This window comes from Peromyscus californicus, unplaced genomic scaffold, assembly GCF_007827085.1.
Source record: "Peromyscus californicus insignis strain IS unplaced genomic scaffold, ASM782708v3 Scaffold_8__1_contigs__length_139910024, whole genome shotgun sequence".
Classification (NCBI taxonomy): domain Eukaryota; kingdom Metazoa; phylum Chordata; class Mammalia; order Rodentia; family Cricetidae; genus Peromyscus; species Peromyscus californicus.
In genome coordinates this window covers 100,409,041-100,427,632 of record NW_026294606.1, presented here as the reverse complement: position 1 = coordinate 100,427,632, position 18,592 = coordinate 100,409,041, and the positions used below count along the sequence as shown (strand labels likewise).

General features: G+C 46.4%; 1 protein-coding gene across 2 annotated transcripts in view; it reads left to right on the top strand.

Annotated features, from left to right (window-relative positions):
• Positions 1 to 18,592, top strand: part of Vac14 (VAC14 component of PIKFYVE complex) — a 113,705-nt gene that overhangs the window by 31,390 nt on the left and 63,723 nt on the right. For both annotated transcript variants that reach the window (XM_052728234.1, XM_052728235.1), the window contains exons 10-12: positions 8,647 to 8,710; positions 14,835 to 14,979; positions 15,235 to 15,300. In XM_052728234.1, coding sequence (XP_052584194.1) covers positions 8,647 to 8,710; positions 14,835 to 14,979; positions 15,235 to 15,300 — 275 coding nt within the window. The remainder of the gene's footprint in view (positions 1 to 8,646; positions 8,711 to 14,834; positions 14,980 to 15,234; positions 15,301 to 18,592) is intronic.

The following is an 18,592-nucleotide window of genomic DNA, read 5'->3' as shown; positions in this document are numbered from 1 at the left end:
ATAGAATCTCAAAGTAGGTTTTTTTGTTTGTTTGTTTGTTTGGTTTTTGGTTTTTCAAGACAGGGTTTCTCCGTGTAGCTTTGCGCCTTTCCTGGAACTCACTTGGTAGTCCAGGCTGGCCTTGAACTCACAGAGATCCACCTGCCTCTGCCTCCCGAGTGCTGGGATTAAAGGCTTGCGCCACCACTGCCCGGCTCAAAGTAGTTTTGATTTGCATTTCCCCGATGGCTAAGGATATTGAACATTTCTTTAAGTATTTCTCAGACATTTGAGATTCCTCCATTGAGAATTCTCCATTTAGATCTGTATACCACTTTTTAATTGGATTATTTGGCTTGTTGATTTCTAGTTTAAGTTTTTTTATATATATATTTTGGGTATTAGCCTTCTGTCAGATGTGGAGTTGGTGAAAATCTTTTCCCATTCTGTAAGCTGCTGTTTTGTCTTATTGAAGGTGTTCTTTGCCTTAGAGAAGCTTTTCAATTTCACAAGGCCCCATTTATTGATTGTTCTTAGTGCCTGTGCTATCACTGTTCTGTTCAGGAAGTGGTCTCCTGTGCCAGTGTGTTCAAGGTTGTTCCCCACTTTCTCTTCAGTGTGTCTGGTTTTATGTTGAGGTCTTTGATCCACTTGGACATAAGTTTTGTGCAGGGTGATAGATACAGATCAATCTGCATTCTTCTACTGCTGACATACAGTTGGACCAGCATAATTTGTTGAAGATGCTGTCTTTTTTCCATTGTGTATTTCTGGCTTCTTTATAAAAAGTCAGGTGTCCACAGGTATGTGGATTTATGTGTGGGTCTTCGATTCAGTTCAATTCTGTTGATCAACCTATCTGTTTTTATGCCAATGCTATAGTTTTTATTACTATAGCTCTTGTAGTACAGCTTGAAATTAAGGATGGTGATACCACCAGATGTTCTTTTATCGTACAGGATTGTTTCAGCTCTCTTGGGTTTTTTGTTTTTCCATATGAAGTTGAGTATTTCCTTGTAAGGTCTGTAAAGAATTATATTGAAATTTTGATGGGGATTATGTTGAGTCTGTAGATTGCTTTTGGTAAGCTGGCCATTTTTACTATGTTAATCCTACCAATCCATGAACATGGGAGATAGTTCCATCTTCTGCTTCTTCAATTTCTTTCTTCAAAGACTTGAAGTTTTTATAATACAAGTCTTTCATTTGTTTGGTTAGAGATTCCCAAGATATTTTATATTGTTTGTGGCTGTTGTAAAGGGTGTTGTTTCCCTGATTTCTTTCTCAGCCCATTTGTCATTTGTGTATAGAAGGGCTACTGATTTTTTTTTTTTTTTTTTTTTTTTTTAGTTAATCTTGTATCCAGCCAAATTGCTCTGTAGGTAGAACTTTTGGGGTCACTTATGTATACTATCACATCATCTGCAAATAATGATACTTTGACTTCTTCCTTTCCAATTTGTATCCCATTGATCTCATTCAGTTGTCTTATTGCTCTAGCTAGAACTTCAAGTACTATATTGAATAGATTTGGAGAGAGTGGACAGCCTTGTCTTGTTCCTGATTTTAGTGGAATCACTTTGAGTTTCTCTCCATTTAATTTGACGTTGGCTATAGGCTTGCTGTAAATTGCCCTTATTATGTTTAGTTATATCCGTTGTATCCTTGATCACACCAAGATTTTTTTTATGATTCGTTTTATTTTATATGTGTATTTTACTTGCATGTATGTCTGTGTATCACATTTGTGCCTGGTGCCTGTGGAGTCCAAAAGAAGGCATTGTATTCTCTGGAACTAGAATTCCAGACAGTTGTGAGCTGCCATGTGAGTGCTGGAAATTGAACCCAGATCCTCTACAAGAGCAACAAGTGCTCTTAACTGCTGAGCCATCTCTCCATTCTCTTGGTTTGTTTCTTTTTTTTGGTTTTTCGAGACAGGGTTTCTCTGTGTAGCTTTACCTGTCCTGGAACTCATTCTATAGACCAGTCTGGCCTCTAACTCATAGTTCTGTCTGCCTCTGCCTCCCAAATGCTATGCACCACCAGTGCCTGGCTTCTCCAAGACATTTATCATAAAGGGATATTGGATTTTGTCAAAGACCTTTTCAGCATCTAATGAGATGACCATGTTGGTTTTTTTTCTTTCTTTCTTTCTTTCTTTCTTTCTTTCTTTCTTTCTTTCTTTCTTTCTTTCTTTCTTTCTTTCTTTCTTTCTTTCAGTTTATTTACATGGTGAATTACATTGGCTGATTTTTGTATGAGTCATCCCTGCATCTCTGGGATGAAGCCTACTTGATCATGGTGGATGATCTTTTTTTTTTTTTTTTGGTTTTTCGAGACAGGGTTTCTCTGTGTAGCTTTGCGCCTTTCCTGGAACTCGCTTTGTAGACCAGGCCGGCCTTGAACTCACAGAGATCTGCCTGCCTCTGCCTCCCAAGTGCTGGGATTAAAGGCGTGCGCCACCACCGCCCGGCTGGTGGATGATCTTTTTTATGTGTTCTTAGATTCAGTTTGCAATTATTTTATTGAGTATTTTGAGTATTTTCACATCTATGTTCATGAGGGAAATTGGTCTGTAATTTTTTTTGTTGAATCTTTGTGTGGTCTGAGTATAAGGGTGACTGTGGCCTTATAAAATTATAAAATTTGGCAATATTCCTTATAGTCGGAAGTTTTCCTGTGTCCGTCCCCCCTACAGTCTACACCTGAGGTCCCTCTGCCACTCGGAGCCAAGTAAACACACAGAGACTTAATATTATTTACAGACTGTATGGCATATGGGTCAGGCTTCTTATATCTTAACTTAACTCATTTCTATTAATCTATGTTTTGCCACGTGTTTCATGGCTTACCGACCTGCTGGCATGTTGTTCCTTCAGCCATGGCGGCAGCTGGTGTCTCTCCCCTCCTTCTTCCTCTCTCTCTGCCTGGATTTCCTGCCTGCCTCTAAGCTGCTTTGCCATAGGCCAAATAGCTTTATTTATCGACCAATCAGAGCAACACATATTCACAGCATACAGAAAGACATTCTCCAGCAGTTCCTTCTGTTTCTATTTTGTGGAATAATTTGAGGAGTATTGGCATTAGCTCTTGTTTGAAAGTCTGGTAGAATTATGCACTAAAACAGTCTGACCCTGGGCTTTTTTTGTGGGGAGGAGGGTTGGAAACTTTTAATGACTGCTTCTATTTTCTTAGAGGTTATAAGTCTATTTAAATTATTTATATGAGCCAACTCTTTGTTTCATTGGTACTTTGTATTGTACTCTTTGTTTATATTTTATTGGTTTTAGCCCTCAGTTTGATTATTTTCTGCCATCTATTCCTCTTGATGAATGAGCTTGCTTCTTTTTGATCTAGAGCTTTCAGGTGTGCTGTTAGATTGCCAGTATGAGATCTCTCCAATTTCTTTATGCAGGCACTTAGTACTGTGGACTTTCCTTTTAGCACCACTTTCATTGTGTCTCATAAGTTTGGGTATGTTTTGTGTTTGCTTTCATTGAATTCTAGGAGGTCTTTAATGTCTTTCTTTATTTCTGTCTCAACCAGTAGTCTTTTAGTACATAATTGTGGAGCCGGGCGGTGGTGGCACCCGCCTTTAATCCCAGCACTCGGGAGGTTTTCATGAGTTTGTAGACTTTCTGTTCTTTCTGTTATTGAAATCCAGTTGTTTTTTTTTTTTTTTTTTTTTTTTTGGTTTTTCGAGACAGGGTTTCTCTGTGTAGCTTTGCGCCTTTCCTGGATCTCACTCTGTAGCCCAGGCTGGCCTCGAACTCACAGAGATCCGCCTGGCTCTGCCTCCCGAGTGCTGGGATTAAAGGCGTGCGCCACCACCGCCCGGCTGAAATCCAGTTTTAATCCATGGTGGTCTGATAGGATGCAGGGGGTTATTTCAGTTTTATTATACCTGTTGAGACTTTCTTTGTGACCAAGCATGTGGTCAGTTTTCAAGAATGTTCCACGAGGTGCTGAGAAGAAGGTATATTCTTTTTGTTTGTTGGGGTGGGGGGAGTTTTGCTCTGTAGATACCCCTTCGGTCCATTTGGTTCACAACATCTGTGAGCTCCTGTATCTGTTTAGTTTCTGTCTGGATGACCTGTCCATTAGTGAGAGTAGGGTATTGAAGTCTCCCACTATCGGTGTGTGAGGGTGGGTGTGTGGTTTAAGTTTTAGTAGTGTTTCCTTACAAACATGGGTGCCCTTGTGTTTGGGGCAAAAATATTAGGAATTGAAAGATCATCTTGGTGGATCTTTCCTTTGATGAGTATGAAGTGTCCTTCCCTGTCGCTTTTGATTAGTTTTGGTTTGAAGTCTATTTTGTTAGCTATTAGAATGGCTACAGCAGCATGTTTCTTAGGTCCATTTTTCCAACCCTTTACTCTGAGGTAATATCTATCTTTGATGTAGAGGTGTGTTTCTTATGTACAGCAGAAGGATGGATACTGTTTTTGCATCCATTCTATTAGTCTGTATGTATCTTTTTATTGGGGAATTGAGACCCTTGATATTGAGAGATATCAATGACCAATGATTTCTAATTCTTTTATTTTGGTGGTGGTGGTGGTGGTGGTGGTGGTGGTGGTGGTGGTGGTGGTGGTGATGGTGATGGTGGTGGTATGTGTTTTTCCCTTTTATTTTTGCTTGTGTGAGATTATTTCCTGTGTTTCCGTGGATGTAATTAACCTCCTTGGGTTGGAGTTTTCCTTCTAGTACCTTCTTTAGGGCTGGAGTTGTGGATTGTTTAAATTTGACTTCATCATGGAATATCTTATTTTATTCATCTATGGTGATTGAAGGTTTTACTGGGTCTAGTAGTCTGGGTTGGCATCTATGGTTTCTTAAAGTCTGCAGGACATCTGTCCAGGCCCTTCTGACTTTTAGAGTCTCCATTGAGAAGTCGAGTGTGAGTCTAATAGGTCTGCCTTTATATGTTACTTGACCTTTTCCCCTTGCAGCTTTTAATATTCTTTCTTTGTTCTGTATGTTTCGTGTTTTGTTTATTTTGTGGCTAGGAGACTTTCTTTTCTGGTCCAATCTATTTGGTGTTCTGTAAGTTTCTTGTACTTTTATAGGCATGTCCTTCTTTAGGTTGGTTAGTCAAGTTTTCTATGATTTTGTTGAAAATATTTTCTAGATCTTTGAGCTGGGATTCTTCTTCTATTCCTAATATTATTATTGGGGGGTGGAGGGGTTCTCTTTTTTTTTTTCCCAAGACAGGGTTTCACAGTGTAGCCCTGGCTGTCCTGGAACTCAACTCTGTAGACCAGTCTGGCCTCAAACTTACAGAGATCTGCCTCCTGAGTGCTGGGATTAAAGGTGTGAGCCACCACCACCTGGCATATTCTTATTATCGTTAGATTTGGTCTTTTCATAGTGGCCCAGATTTTCTAGATGTTTTGTGTCAGAAAGTTTTTAGATTTAACATTTTCTTTGACCGATGTACCTCTTTCTTCTATCATATCTTTAACGCCTAAGATTCTCTCTTCATCTCATATTCTGTGAGTGATACTTGCGTATGTAGTTCCTGTTTGCTTACCTAGTTTTTTCATTTCATTTACCTAGTTTTTTTTTCTTTATTGCTTCTATTTCATTTACAGGTCTTGAACGGTTTTATTCATTTCCTTCAACTGTTTGTCTTTTCTTGACTTTAAGGGATTTATTCATTTCCTCTTTTTTTGTTTGTTTAGTTTTTCCTGGATTTCTTTAAGGGATTTATTCATTTCCTCTGTAAGGACCTCTATCATCTTCATATATTAGGTTTTAAGGTGGTTTTCTTGTGCTTCAGCTGTGTTGAGCTATTTAGGACTTGCTATGGTAGGATAGCTGGCTCTGGTGAAGACATGCTGCCCTGGCTGTTGTTGCTTATGTTCTTTCACTGGCATCTAGGCATCTGGGTTTGGACTAATTAGAGGTCTCGTGTAGACTTCTGGGTTTGTCTTTGTTGGATGGATGTTTTTTTCCTTGGTTTCTGTCTCCTCTCTGGTCTTCTGGCTGGAGTGACCTGTGGTTGAGTAGATGGTCTCTACTCAAGTTGGGGCTGGAGTTCTGGCAGCCAGTGTGGCCTCTGGTTCAGCTGGAGGTCCACCGCAGGGCTTGGGGGCTGAGGTATGGTGATGGAGAGGGCAAGAGTGGGTGATTAGGTGTATGCTAGGAGGACACTGAGTGGGGACAGTGCTGGGTCTGGTGGGCTACCTGTGGTTTGGGTGGCCTGCATGTCCTCTGGTCCAGCAGGGTGCCTCCATTGGAGTTGGGGGCCAGGATGAGGGGAAGGTGGGTGGGGGTGGGCTGGGCAAGCACTGAGAAAGTGGGGGCAGTCCACAGGTAACCAGCCTACCCAAGGTTCTGGGCCTGTGTGGCCTCTAATGGAACAAGGGCTTCCACCAGAATTGTGGGCCGGGACATAGTGACAAGGGGGAGAGGGGTGGTTGGGATAAGCTGGCAGGGCACTGAAGGAGTATTGATGTGTGCAGGTGGGGTCTTACCTGGGCTTCCAGGTGTCGATGTGGAATCTCGTGGAACATGGGGCTTCCTCCAGAGTTGTAGGCCAGGATTGTGATGGGGGAGGGGGTGGGTTGGTTGATTGGGAGTGTTAGCCATCTGATCTGCAGGTGGAAGCCTACCTGGGGTTCTGGGTATCAGCATGGCCTCCAGTAAAGCAGGGGACTCCAGTTATCAATTTCAATTAGCCTATCAGGTTGTTTTTTTCTTTATGATTTTTGCCTTTTGGTCTAGTTAAGAAATTCTCTCCATGTATCATCATCAAGAAATTTTTAACTCGGGCCCAATTGATAAGCACTAACAATTCAGAGAGAATACAGGAGACAGATAACTATGACAAAAATCCCAGGCAGAAACTAAGACAAACCACTTTTTCTCTGTGTCTGTCTCTCTCTCTCTCTTTTAATGTGTGTATAATGTGGCTTTCTGGAAAAATGCCAGGCTTCTGACACTGTCTGACCGAGAGCATGTCATGGAATGTCCTTTGTCCTCAGTTTCTCATCTCCATGAGACTGATACTGTCTGCAGTCTATATATTTTCCTAGGTTTAAAAAGAATCACTTTTAAAAAATAATTTTAAGTGTACAGAAAAAATGGAGAAGAATAAAGAGCTCCTTTTGTATCATTCTCTGAGCTGTCTGGAACTTTGGTAGGATACTGCTGACTCCACTGTACACCTAACCTGGGGTCCCCAGTTTTCCCCTCCTGTTCCTTTGGTTCTAAAACTCCGTGCTACACTTAATTGCTGTCCTCTGAATCACCTCCAGTCTGTGACACTTGTTGTGAAGGGCTGGCCAGTCACTTTGCAGACACTTCTCCACGTGAGTCTGTCTCGCATTCTCTCCCATGCTTCCTCAAGTTAGGCGCTTTGGAAGGATGCTGCAGAAGTCCTTTGCAGCGCACCCTGTTGGGGCTGCCTTGACTCAGTACTGACTAGTGATATTGATCTTATATCTGAGCACCTCACACTGCCGACTTCCTCCTCCTTTCCTTGATTCTCTAAGCTGTGACCAGTTCCTGGTCAGGACTGGGGTTAGTTAGAAGAGAGTCCTACTGGCAGCCTTCCAGGTGGCTTCCAGAGCACAATGTCTTGGCTCTTTAGGAAACTTAATTAGGTGCCAAAAGAAAAAGGTTGGAATTATCTCAATCCTGTTCTGCTTGGGGCCTGCAACAGAAAGCTATGTATAGTAAAGGTTTTGGGTTGGCCACATGCTGAGGGACTTGTGCAGAGTACAACGTCACAGTTCTTTCCCAGAATCTTTTTTAACCCTTTTATTGATGCATTGTATATTCACCAAGTTATATAATCATGACAACCAATTTTAGAACATTTTCAATGACCTAAAAAGAAGCCCTTGCCCATCACACTCTACTCCCCCCAAATCCTCCAACCCTAGGCAACCTCTAATCTACTTTCTGTCTCCAGACTTGTCTGTTCTGGACATTTCCTATAAATAGAATCTTAGTATGTAATCTTTTGGAATTGGCTTCTTTGACTCAGCATATCTTTAAAGTTCATCCATTCTGTAACCTGTTCCTCTTTGATTGCTGAGTAATGCTTCATTTTGTTTATCCCCACACAGACCTTTGGACTGCTTCCACCTTTTGACTATGGTAGATAGCTGCACTGCCATAAAATGCAGCTTCTGTGGGACACAGGTTCCATTGCTCTTGGGTGGAGTTATTGGAGCAGATTGCTGAGCTGCCTGATAACTTCTGAGGACCTGCCAACCTGTTGTACACAGTGGCAACATCATTTCACGTTTCCACCAGCGATGCAGAAGAGTTTCTGTTCCTCCTCACCTTTACTAACCATTTTCTTCCCTTTTTACCTTAGCCCTCCAGGTGGGGATGAAATAGTATCTCATTTTGAACTTTATCTGCATTCCCTGCTAGCTAAGGTGTTAAATAACCCAATTCATGTGCAGGCACTGCCCTTGGGTCTGCAGGCCCTTCTGAAATGTTCCATTTGTATTCAGCATGAGTGTCCCCTGTGCCTAGAAATAGTCAGACCTGACTGTTATCCCCTAAGACCTAGGAACTGCAGAAGCACTGGGTCCTTGGCTTCCTTTTCAGGAGCCTAAATAGAAGTGTGGGTGCTGGGGACCAGGGTCTTGTTTCTACAAATGAGCAGGCAGGCTTCAGCATCACCTTGTTCCTCTTCCTCCCCAGGAGGTCCAGGTGGTTCCTGTGACTCCAGCTTCGGAAGTGGCATCAGCGTCTTCACCTCAGCCAGGTAAGTGGTTTGTGAAAAGCCAGTGGTCTAGAGCTTTCTGGGTGCAAGAGACTGCAGCAGAGACCCAAGGAAAACTGTCTGACGCCACTGTTTGGGGAGTACCTGGTACACAACGGAGGAAATCTGAAGGATTCCATGGAAAGCTTCTCCACCCAGTTCCTCTGGCCTTTGAGAAAGATTGGGAGCTGCTGGGGTCAGTCAATATACGTTCTAAAAGCCCAGCCGTGTGTGGTGATAGCTGTGAGGCTGCAGATGCCTTCACCCAGACAGAGCCCTTTCCTTATCCAAGGCGAGGCTGACTCTGGGCAGGGGAAGCATGGAAGACAGGAAGGGCCCAGCAATCAGAATCGTGACCATGGTAGATCTAGGTGCAGGCACAAGAACTTTCTTCTGCCTTCTCTCTCAGGATGGCTGTCATAGCACAGGCTTCCACAGGGGGGCAGTGCAGGCCTAGGAGCAAAGTCATCCCCTGCCTTTCCAAAGCAACCTGTCTGGGCTGAGTCTGCTGACCTACCCGCTGAAGCTGTGTGGGTGGCAGTTCCCCTATAGTGGATTTCCTCTAAACTTGACATTGAACCTGAGTCTGAGGAGCCAGCCATTTCTGAGGAGAAAATTCCCACTTCACTTTAGGAGGCTCTTTTCAGATCCTCGGGATCTCCCTTCTATATTGTGCTTAATGTATTGCTATCCCTAAAGACCCAAGGATCATTTCTAAGCTCACAGGTATTAAATTCAGTAACTGTGCACCCCAGTGCTGCCTCCTCCAGTGAGCAACAGGAGAGTAAGTAAGTGCCAGTCACCCACTCACTTTCACTTGCTTGTCATACATTTCTAGAGCACCTGCCTGGGCTCATCCCCACAGGTTCTGAGGTAGAGTCAGATCATAAATGTGGCCCTGACTTGGGCACACTTTATGGGAGACAACAAAGTAGCCATCAAGTTTCCAGGAGACTGCAGGACTGTAGAGGAGGCCGGTTGCACCGTAGAGGATTAGGGGTCCTGCAGCCAGGCTCGGTGCTCACCTGATGTCAGACCATTGAGATTTTGCTGGTGTCTAGTCCACGGTTGGCAGCATCATTGTATCTATTTTAGGGATGGAAAGGGTTGGGAAAGAGTGGCTCCATACAGAATGGACTGGGGAGAGGGTCAGGGTGGCTGGAGAGAAGGGATTGCACTCTAACTGAGGAGCTGGGGGGGGGGGGGGTGTTTGAACGGTAGGCTTGGCAGCTTTGCTGATGGACAGGATGGAATAAATGAGAGGAATGGAGGGGTAACCTCTAGATACTTAGCTAAAACTAAACCCAGCGTGCCCTGGCACATTCCTGAGCTGGACTGAAGGAAAGAACAGGTGTGACTGGCACTCTCGACGTGGCCCCAGGGGGTGCTAGGCATCCTCAGAGGGGAGGCCAGCATAGACACTAGGTTTTAGAACTCAGGTATGGGCAGAGGGGCAGGGGATATGTGAATCCTCTGGAGGTTTCCGCTCTAGACATGGAGGCTTTGGAAGCCAATAGCATATGTAGGAGTGGCAGGGTCAGTGAGGGGATTTATGTGCTGCCACTTGTAGCCAGAAAGACTGGACACTGGACACTGTACTCCGGGCTACAGACTGTCAAGCTTCAGAGAGTGACAGTGGGATAAGGAGGAAGCAGAGACCATGCGTGACTGATGGACTGCAGAGGTGGCATGACCTCCTACCACCTCATCTGTCATTTGGAAACTTATGCTCTTGTGGGTGGACCTACAGAGACTTCAGTTCCTGTGTTCCAGCTAGCTGGAACCAGGTTTAGTTTATACCTGTCACTCAGAAGCCAGTGCTGAATCCAACCTTTTGAAAACACAGACAGGAAACAAAACACAAGAAGATTCCTGCAAGCTACACTGGGGCAGGAAGACCGTCTTGTGGTAGTAGCATCAGAGCCTGCAGCCCGTGCTAGGAAGGATGCAGCCACAGGAGCTGTGAGAACAAGCTGGATGCTCAAACCTCTGGCTGCTCCCTCCAGAGCCACTGAGTGTGCACAGATGGCATCATTCAGGGTGGCACAAAGCACCTTGCCCTCTCATCTTGTAGATGCTTTGCTTACCCACAACACTACCCAAATGGCCAGCTAAGAACAGTGACTAGAAGGAAGACTTCCTGGTCATTAGCCTCTTAGAGATCACCAGTCCTTAAGAGAGTCTAACGAAGCTGTGGACCCTTCTCCTAGGAAACACACAGCCATATAAAATTCCAAATCCATTAGCTGGTCAGGGATCAGACTGGGTACAGGGAGTCCAAAGCATTGAGAGACCACAGATGCCTTCCTCTCCCAGTCTGGAGCCCAGGCTTAGCCACCAAAAGAGTCACTCAATAAATAGGTGACATCTCTGAGTGGGTAGACAGTCAAGTAGCACCAGTCCAAGGGGTCTGAACTCCTCTACCCTCCACAGGGAGAGTTGAAAACAGGCCTCCTCGAGAGGTGGAAAGAAAAGACAGCAGAATGGAGGAAGCATGGTGGAGAGCAGGACAGCAGCAGAGGGAGGGTTTCTCCACTCCTGCCTTTCTGCACACCAGGTGCATCCCTTCCTCTGGAGAGAAAGGGGCCCAGTTCACATCCTGCCTGCCATATGTAAACTGGAGGGGGGTGACAGCATTGACCCCAGAGAGGAACGGGATGTAAGTGAGTAAGGTGTGTGAGAAGCCTGGAACAGTGCCTGGCAGACACCAAGTGTGTACTTGGTCACACTTAACCTCACTGGTCATCACAAGCCCCTCCTCAGCCCCATCATCAAAATGAGGAGACAGGACAGAGGTTAAGTCTTGCTGGAAGCACCCGGCTAATGAGTGATGAGGTGAAAATCCAAGCTAGCCTGTCTGGCTCCCGAGCACCAGCATTTGCTTGATGAATTGTTGTTCAAGAGTTATAGAAGGTTGCACATTGGCTTCTCTGATGCATTTGGCAGGTTTTTGGACAGGTGTGTAGACTTCCCCCTGGCAGCTAGGGCCTTGCCAAATGCCGTGCTGTCATCGGTCACCATTCAGAACTGTTCTCCTGGCGTGGTTGGCTGCCCTGTACCACATCCAGAAGAAAAGTCTAGAAGTCGGTGCTGCCCAACTTTGAGGGATTGCTGACTGAAAAAGTGTGTAGTGACCTGGTGTTTTTAGAAAGGCAACGTTGAATTCATAAGCTCTCTTTAGAGTTGCCTTTCCTTCAATTTGATTGCAGCTATAATATGAGTAGAATAGAAAGTTAAATACTACAAAGTACAGTTGTCCCTCAGAGAACCGCTGACTAAGGGGTGGTGTTTTGGTGGCATCAGAAGCATGGTTGGGCAGGTTTGTGCTTGAAGCTGCAGCAGTACCGTGCTGCATTGTAATGAATGTACATGTGAGACTCGTTAGGAGATGCTTCCCCCCCCCCAAAAAAAAAAAAAAGATGCTTGCTGAGGACACCTTGAAATAACTCAGAAGCTCTCAGGAGTGACTTGTCTAGACATTTTGGAACCATTATAGAAATGTATTTTAAACCTCCTGTGAGCGCTGTCCTGTTCATGATGGGTTAGCCAGAGCAGAGGATGCTGCATCTCAGGCTTGGCCTAGTAGAGGAAAGCTGATCACTTTGTGTAAGCACACCCCACCCCCAGGAAGGCCCCACAGCCCCTGCTCCCTACAAGCACAGGCAGAGCTCAGCAGCCAGCACCACCCAGGAGAGCAGCTGAGAACTAAGATAGATGTGCAGCTGCTTCCCGTGACCTTCACCTTGAACTAGCCAAGGGAAGAGAACCCCAAAGGATGTCTTCAGCTAAGGGAATGAGTTCTCAGCCCTTGACCTCTTGGCTTTGGTGAATCTCACACTGCCTCTGGACCCAGGTTTGTTCCTCTGTGCATTCACAGATTGGGTGCATGAACCTTCAGGTCCCTTCCATGACCTCATGGTTGTTGGTTGAGGCTTACACCTTGCTGAGGGGGGTGTGAGGGAAACAGCATTGAAGAGCGTCAACATGCACAGTGCTGCCAGTTTCCTTCCTATGTTGTGTGGGCTTGACACGGCACCACCTGAAGGAGCTATTGGGGGCTGATTCCACTGAAATGTAGCAGTAGTCCTCAGACACAGGGCCCCCGGACAGCATCCTGAACACCCAGTTACCTGCTGAAAAAAGGACCCACTGCAGACCCTAGAGAACAGCACTATCAAAGTATGGCTGAGAAGGAGGCAGCGACCCTTGAATATCCATCCACCTGCATTGTTGAGGCCTTAGACTGTGGCAGGCTTCTACTTCACCACTAAAACAGAGCTGTTCTAGCCACAACAACTGTAGCCCAGAGAGCCAAGCCTCGGGCGTCACTTCGTAAGAAGCTCTACAAAATTAGCCCAGGATTCAGCAAAGGAAGACCTGGATGTGAGACAGGAAGCTCTGACCATCGGCAGAAAGAGATGGTGTGTGAAGAAATCACGAGAGCCAGTGTGGATTGCTGTGCTGGCTGCCGAGCCCCCTGACCTGGGATGTGCTGCTGATGGAAAATGCATGCTAGATTTTCAAAGCCTAGGACTCAAGGAGGGTGTAGAGCGCCTCAGTAGTGATCTTTATGTTCAGCTTATTGAGTGTATGTTGATATGCTAATGTCTTGGCTTAGTTAAAACATGAAAGCTAATTTTGACTTAGAAACTAGAGAACGTAGAAGGCCATCTGTGGCACAACTGTGTTTCTGTTGGACAGAGAACAGGATAGAGTGATAAAGGGCTTGGCTGGCCACCATTTCTGCCACTCTGGCCCAGCTTATCTTTTGTTGCCAAAACCTTGACAGTTTGAAATGCTCAAAAACCATATCAGCAACGCCTAACTCCCGGGAAAGCGCAGTGGCTGCCTCCTCTGTGCAAAGGCTCTGTTCTGAGTTCTGTCACTGTGTCACATACTGAGATCATGTAGTCCCTGAGATTGGAATGCCCACTCTCAACCCTGAAACAGGCCCTAGGGGACCACCAAAGTGTATTAAACAGCAATTCTGCTGCATAGTGGTTATAGAGACACACCCCTTAGGAGTCACAACACATGAGCTTCAGAATCTGCAGGCTCATGAGGAATGCACAGCCATCAAGTTCCTGGTGCAGATGAATAATTGAACAGCCTGGAAAGGCCAAGAAAGACAGTTCTGTATAGGTGGACAGTGGAACCACCTGGCCCCAGAATGCAATGCAGCCTGCGCTGTCACCACTTTGGGGAATTGCAATGTGATGGTAGAGGAGGAGCCCCTTCAGCTCCTACAGTTTCCTTCCTGTGCTGCCCCACCTTGAAAACCCAGCCTCATCAGATCTGGTAGCCTTTAATCCTAGCACTCAGGAGACAGAAGCAGGTGGATCTCTGAGTTTGAGGCCAGCCAGTTGTGAGCAGAGCTTCTCAGTCTCTGAGTGTCACTTGGCCTTCACCAGGTTGCTTACTATGCCCTTTCTGTTAGTGGAGACCAGAGAGCTTCAGTGTGGGAGCTCCAGGCCTTACTTGAACTACAGCACTGTCTGAACAGTCTTGTATTCTCTCAGGCAGGCCCCCACCTCATACCCAGTTCCAAAGAAGTTTTTACTTCAAAGGCAGCCCTTCTGCTTCTCTCTAGGACAAATCTTGTGTCAGGAACAAGGGTGGCAAGATGACAGAGTAGTCCTCATCCTCATTTGACTATTGGTCTTCACTTGCCCATGAAGGATGCCCAGAGTGTTTGAGGGACCTGTCCTTGTGCTGTTGGACTTGTTAGTTTGATTTCATCAGCAGAGGACTGGCTTGGTGCCCTGAAGGTGCTAAACATCCAGGATGTTCAGATCAGAGGTCCAGTGTAGGCTAGCTCTGCCTGTGAGAGTCTGGTGCTGGGTAGAGGAAGGGGAAGTGACTAGGAGTTCAGCAGAATGGCCTCCTCCCCACATGGGGACAGCATAGCTGCACCCAAACTGTGTTCCTTCATAAAGGGCAGAAGGGAGCAAACAGAAGCAAGCCCTCCTTGGAGCCACTGGGCTGAACCAAATGAGTGCCATCTGCTTAGCTGCCTGCCAGCCCCAGGACAGTGGGGTGGAAGTGTGGTTCTAAGTGTGCAGACCCAGGGGTACTGCAGCTATTGGGGAGAGAATGACTCGAGGTTTCATTTTGGTCTTGCCCTCAGCACTGACAGAGCTCCAGTGACCCTGCACCTGGACGGGATTGTGCAAGTCCTGAACTGCCACCTCAGTGACACAGCCATTGGGATGATGACCAGGATTGCCGTTCTCAAGTGGCTCTACCATCTCTACATCAAAACTCCCCGCAAGGTGAGCTTGAACCTAGCTCCTCAGAAGGCCAGTGGTCATCTAAAGGTCCACCTTGGGCTTTCAGGGCTTGCCCACACTCAGTGTTGGGGGTATGGCCATCTACAGAAAGCCTGGCAAACAGAAGAGTGGCAGGTGCTGTGAGGTGCTGTGGGCCAGGGAAGGGGCAGGGGAGTAACAGACCTGTAGCATGTTGTCTGCACTGAGCCCAGTCTCGGGAGCAGGGAGCTCACAAGCACCCCCTTCTCTGCTTTCCAGATGTTCCGGCACACAGACAGCCTCTTTCCTATCCTACTTCAGACATTATCCGATGAATCCGATGAGGTAGGTCCCCAAGCCCAGCCTTCTTTCTGAAACACCAGTTACCCAGCTTTCCTTTTAGTGAGCTGGAGGGCTCTTCATAACTTAGATATGCTCGTCTGGTTGATGTTGTGTTCTTAAACCAAAACTGCATTTAGCATTCCAAGGAAGGATATTTCTTCTGAGGGTCATTCTGGAACACTTGGGACAGGACATGAGTTTATAGCTCTACCTGAGTTTTCCCTGGAAGATAGTTGTGAGTGTGGCTTTGAGGTCACCCTGCCTGAGAACAAGGTATGGCCCTGCCTTGCTGCCCAAACTCCTCTGCCTCAGTTTCCTCTTCTGTCTGATGAGGATAGCAGTAGTACATGTGTTTTGTGTTGGAACAGATGTGTGTAAAGGGCTATGTGGTTGTATTCTTTCAGCTGCATAATAGTTGGGCCACCAACTTAAAACTGTTCCCAAAGCCTTGCTTTATTGGGGAAAAGGACAGGGTGGCCTGGATGGGGACAGGGCATTCCAACTCACCATTACTCTGCCTTCATTGTTGGCATCATTTGCCCCAGAGTTCAGGCAGGGGTTCTTTTCAGGACTCCTCTGCCTCTTAGCCAAGGGGCAGGGCATCCCTATTTTCAAGAACACAGATTCTCCATCATGCAGATGGGCCCTTCTGGCTGTGTATTAGATGCTGATGGTCTAAGCTGTGATGGTGCCTCTCCCTTGTGTGGGCTCTCAGTCACTGTGAGGGATGGGTCGAGCCTTGTCTCCACATAGCAGTAGGTATATGACTTGCGCAATAGGGTCATGGGAGAGGACGGGATTGGGGTTGGGAGAAAAGGACATTGTTCAGTTCCCTTGGAATGATGCAGCTTGGTCTTCCCTGGACTGGAATGAGGCTCACTTAGGGCCCTAGCAACTGTCCTGCAACCTGAATTTGCTTTCTTGAGCCTGGGCTGATGAGAAAAGCCAGCAGGCAGGCATCACCCTCCTGGTCCTCTCAGGTTCTCTACATTTCCAGAAAAATCCCAAATAGATGATGTGTGCCCACCCTTGGCCCCTCCTGCCCACATACACCCTCCTCTCTCCCCACCCCTTCCCCTTGCAGTTTGAGAGCCAGGTGGATGTGTGGCCCAGTTCTCCTGTGAGCCGAGTGACTCCTCAGGAGGTTCAGAGCAGAAAGAAAGGGAGAACTCTGCTGATTGCCTCTTTCCGTGGGGCTTCACTGGAAGCAGCTGAGCGTTCAGTCCTTTAAACGGAGTTGTTTAATCCCATCCAGCCGCCTTTGCTTGGAACTGGCTTTTGTGTGTGCGTGTGTTTAGTGGGAGGTAGGAGATACAGTCCATTAAACTGCTCTGTTCAGGTTGCGGCTGTGGAAACTCGATTTGCTGAAGTGCCAAATGTTGTCAGGGCTTTGGGGCACATCTTGTGGGCCTTGTGAGGAGAGGATTAAAGCTGATCTTGGGGACAGTTTTTTGCAGGGAGGTACTATGAGAGAATGGCCTCTCTTTCCTGCCTTTCTAAAGGGATCTGGGGACCTTGATAATCACTGGTGAGTCAGATTTGTGCCCTACTCTTGTTCTGCACCAGGGTGCCATTCCTGAAGGTCCCCTGCCCGGTCTCTTTGACCTTGAGGACACACTGTGGACTTGGCAGTGGGAGTCCTTTCCTCCTGGGTCCTCGGTAGGAGATACAGGATGGGTTCCATGGTAGGTTTTTCCAAATTTTCCAGGCACTGCTCTGATCTCCCTGGAGCTGCCTGGGGTTCACAGACCATGCTGGACTCTGGTTGTAGACGTTAGAGAACCTCAGAGCAGTTCTGGGGGAGGAAGTAGCTCTGTTATTTCCATTTTGCAGTACACACCAAAAAAAAAAAAAAAAAAAACCTAAGACTTTAACTTGCCCACAACTAAGAGCTGCTGGAGCGTAAACTCAAAACCAGATCTGTTTGAAGCCAAGCTCCATCCCTTTACCTGTGTGACTACCATGCTGTGTCCCATCAAGTACAGAACCACCTGGGGAGGTGGGCACTTGGGTTTCCTCCTGATTTCTCCAGAAGAATCACAGCCCTTTTCCCCCTTGTTCCGTGCAGATTCTCAGTTCAGTACGGAATGTTTTATATTTTGAAAAGGCCCTAAATCCTTTGTCTTCTTTGCTTATTGATTTGAGGAAGCTCTTTGTATATTTAGGACATCTATTTGTCACCTCTGTTGGAAATGTTTTTCTCTCTCAGTAATACTGTGATAAAGCCTCTGGTTTACACTATGTTCCTCACTCTGGTTTAGAGCCACTAACCCCAGGAGACAGCATGTACCCAGGTGTTGATGATGCAAGAGCCAGGCATGGGGAAGACAGAGCTCAGAGACCTAGCTCATCCCCACCCACTGTATTCTGCAGTCCTCTTAGCCTGTGGCCTCACTAGAGTGTCTTGACTGCCATTGTTCTTCAGTTCTGCCAGAGTGACAGATTGGTAGGCCACACCCTTCTGGCATGCATTGTCTAGTCTTCCTTTCTTCAGGATAAGTGGCTGTTTCCTCCCTACCGCCTGTTCCTTGTAGACATTATCGGAATCCTTTTTGTCAGAAACAGTTTGCAGGTGTCAAATTAATATTCTTGGCACTGAAGTAGAAATCCTCCCATTAGCTACAGATCCAATTACTTGTTATGAGGAATGTGACCCTGATTTCCCCAACATGGAATGCAGTGCACATGTTCAGAGCTTTCTGGTGGACCTCCATGCTAGGGTCTGCTGCTTCCCCTTCCCAGAAGGTGCCAGGTGACAGCTGCTGGTTCCCTGAGAAAACTCGGCCTGAAAACAGGGTCCTCTCTGCCTTCCTGATAGGCTGGGCCCAGAGGCTTCAGGTGACCCTTGCTTCCCATACGTAGGAGGTTCCCAGCCTACATTTAAAATTCTCATGGGAGAGGGGTGGCACTCAGTCTCTGAAGAGACCTGGAAGGACCATGTGTCCCCTCTGAGTGAATGTGGACAGCCTGAACAGTTGGCTTCCAGTCACAGGACAGAATCCTACCTCTGGGCTATCCTTGGTGGTGGCCTTGCATAAGGAATTTAACCTACCTGAGCCATGAAATGAGGCTAACAAAATCCACACCTTTTAGTTCTGCCTTTTAGACAGAACACAGAGACACAGCACTCACAGACTCTGCCCACCACAGTCACCTTCCTGTCCTCCTAGGTTCACCTATTGAGAAATTGGCTTTTTCAAAACATTGAATTCCCCTGCCTTGGGAGCAAGGCTCATATCCAGTAAGTCATCTTGTCCTTCAGTAACACCTCATGGTTTGTATGAGGATTGTATTC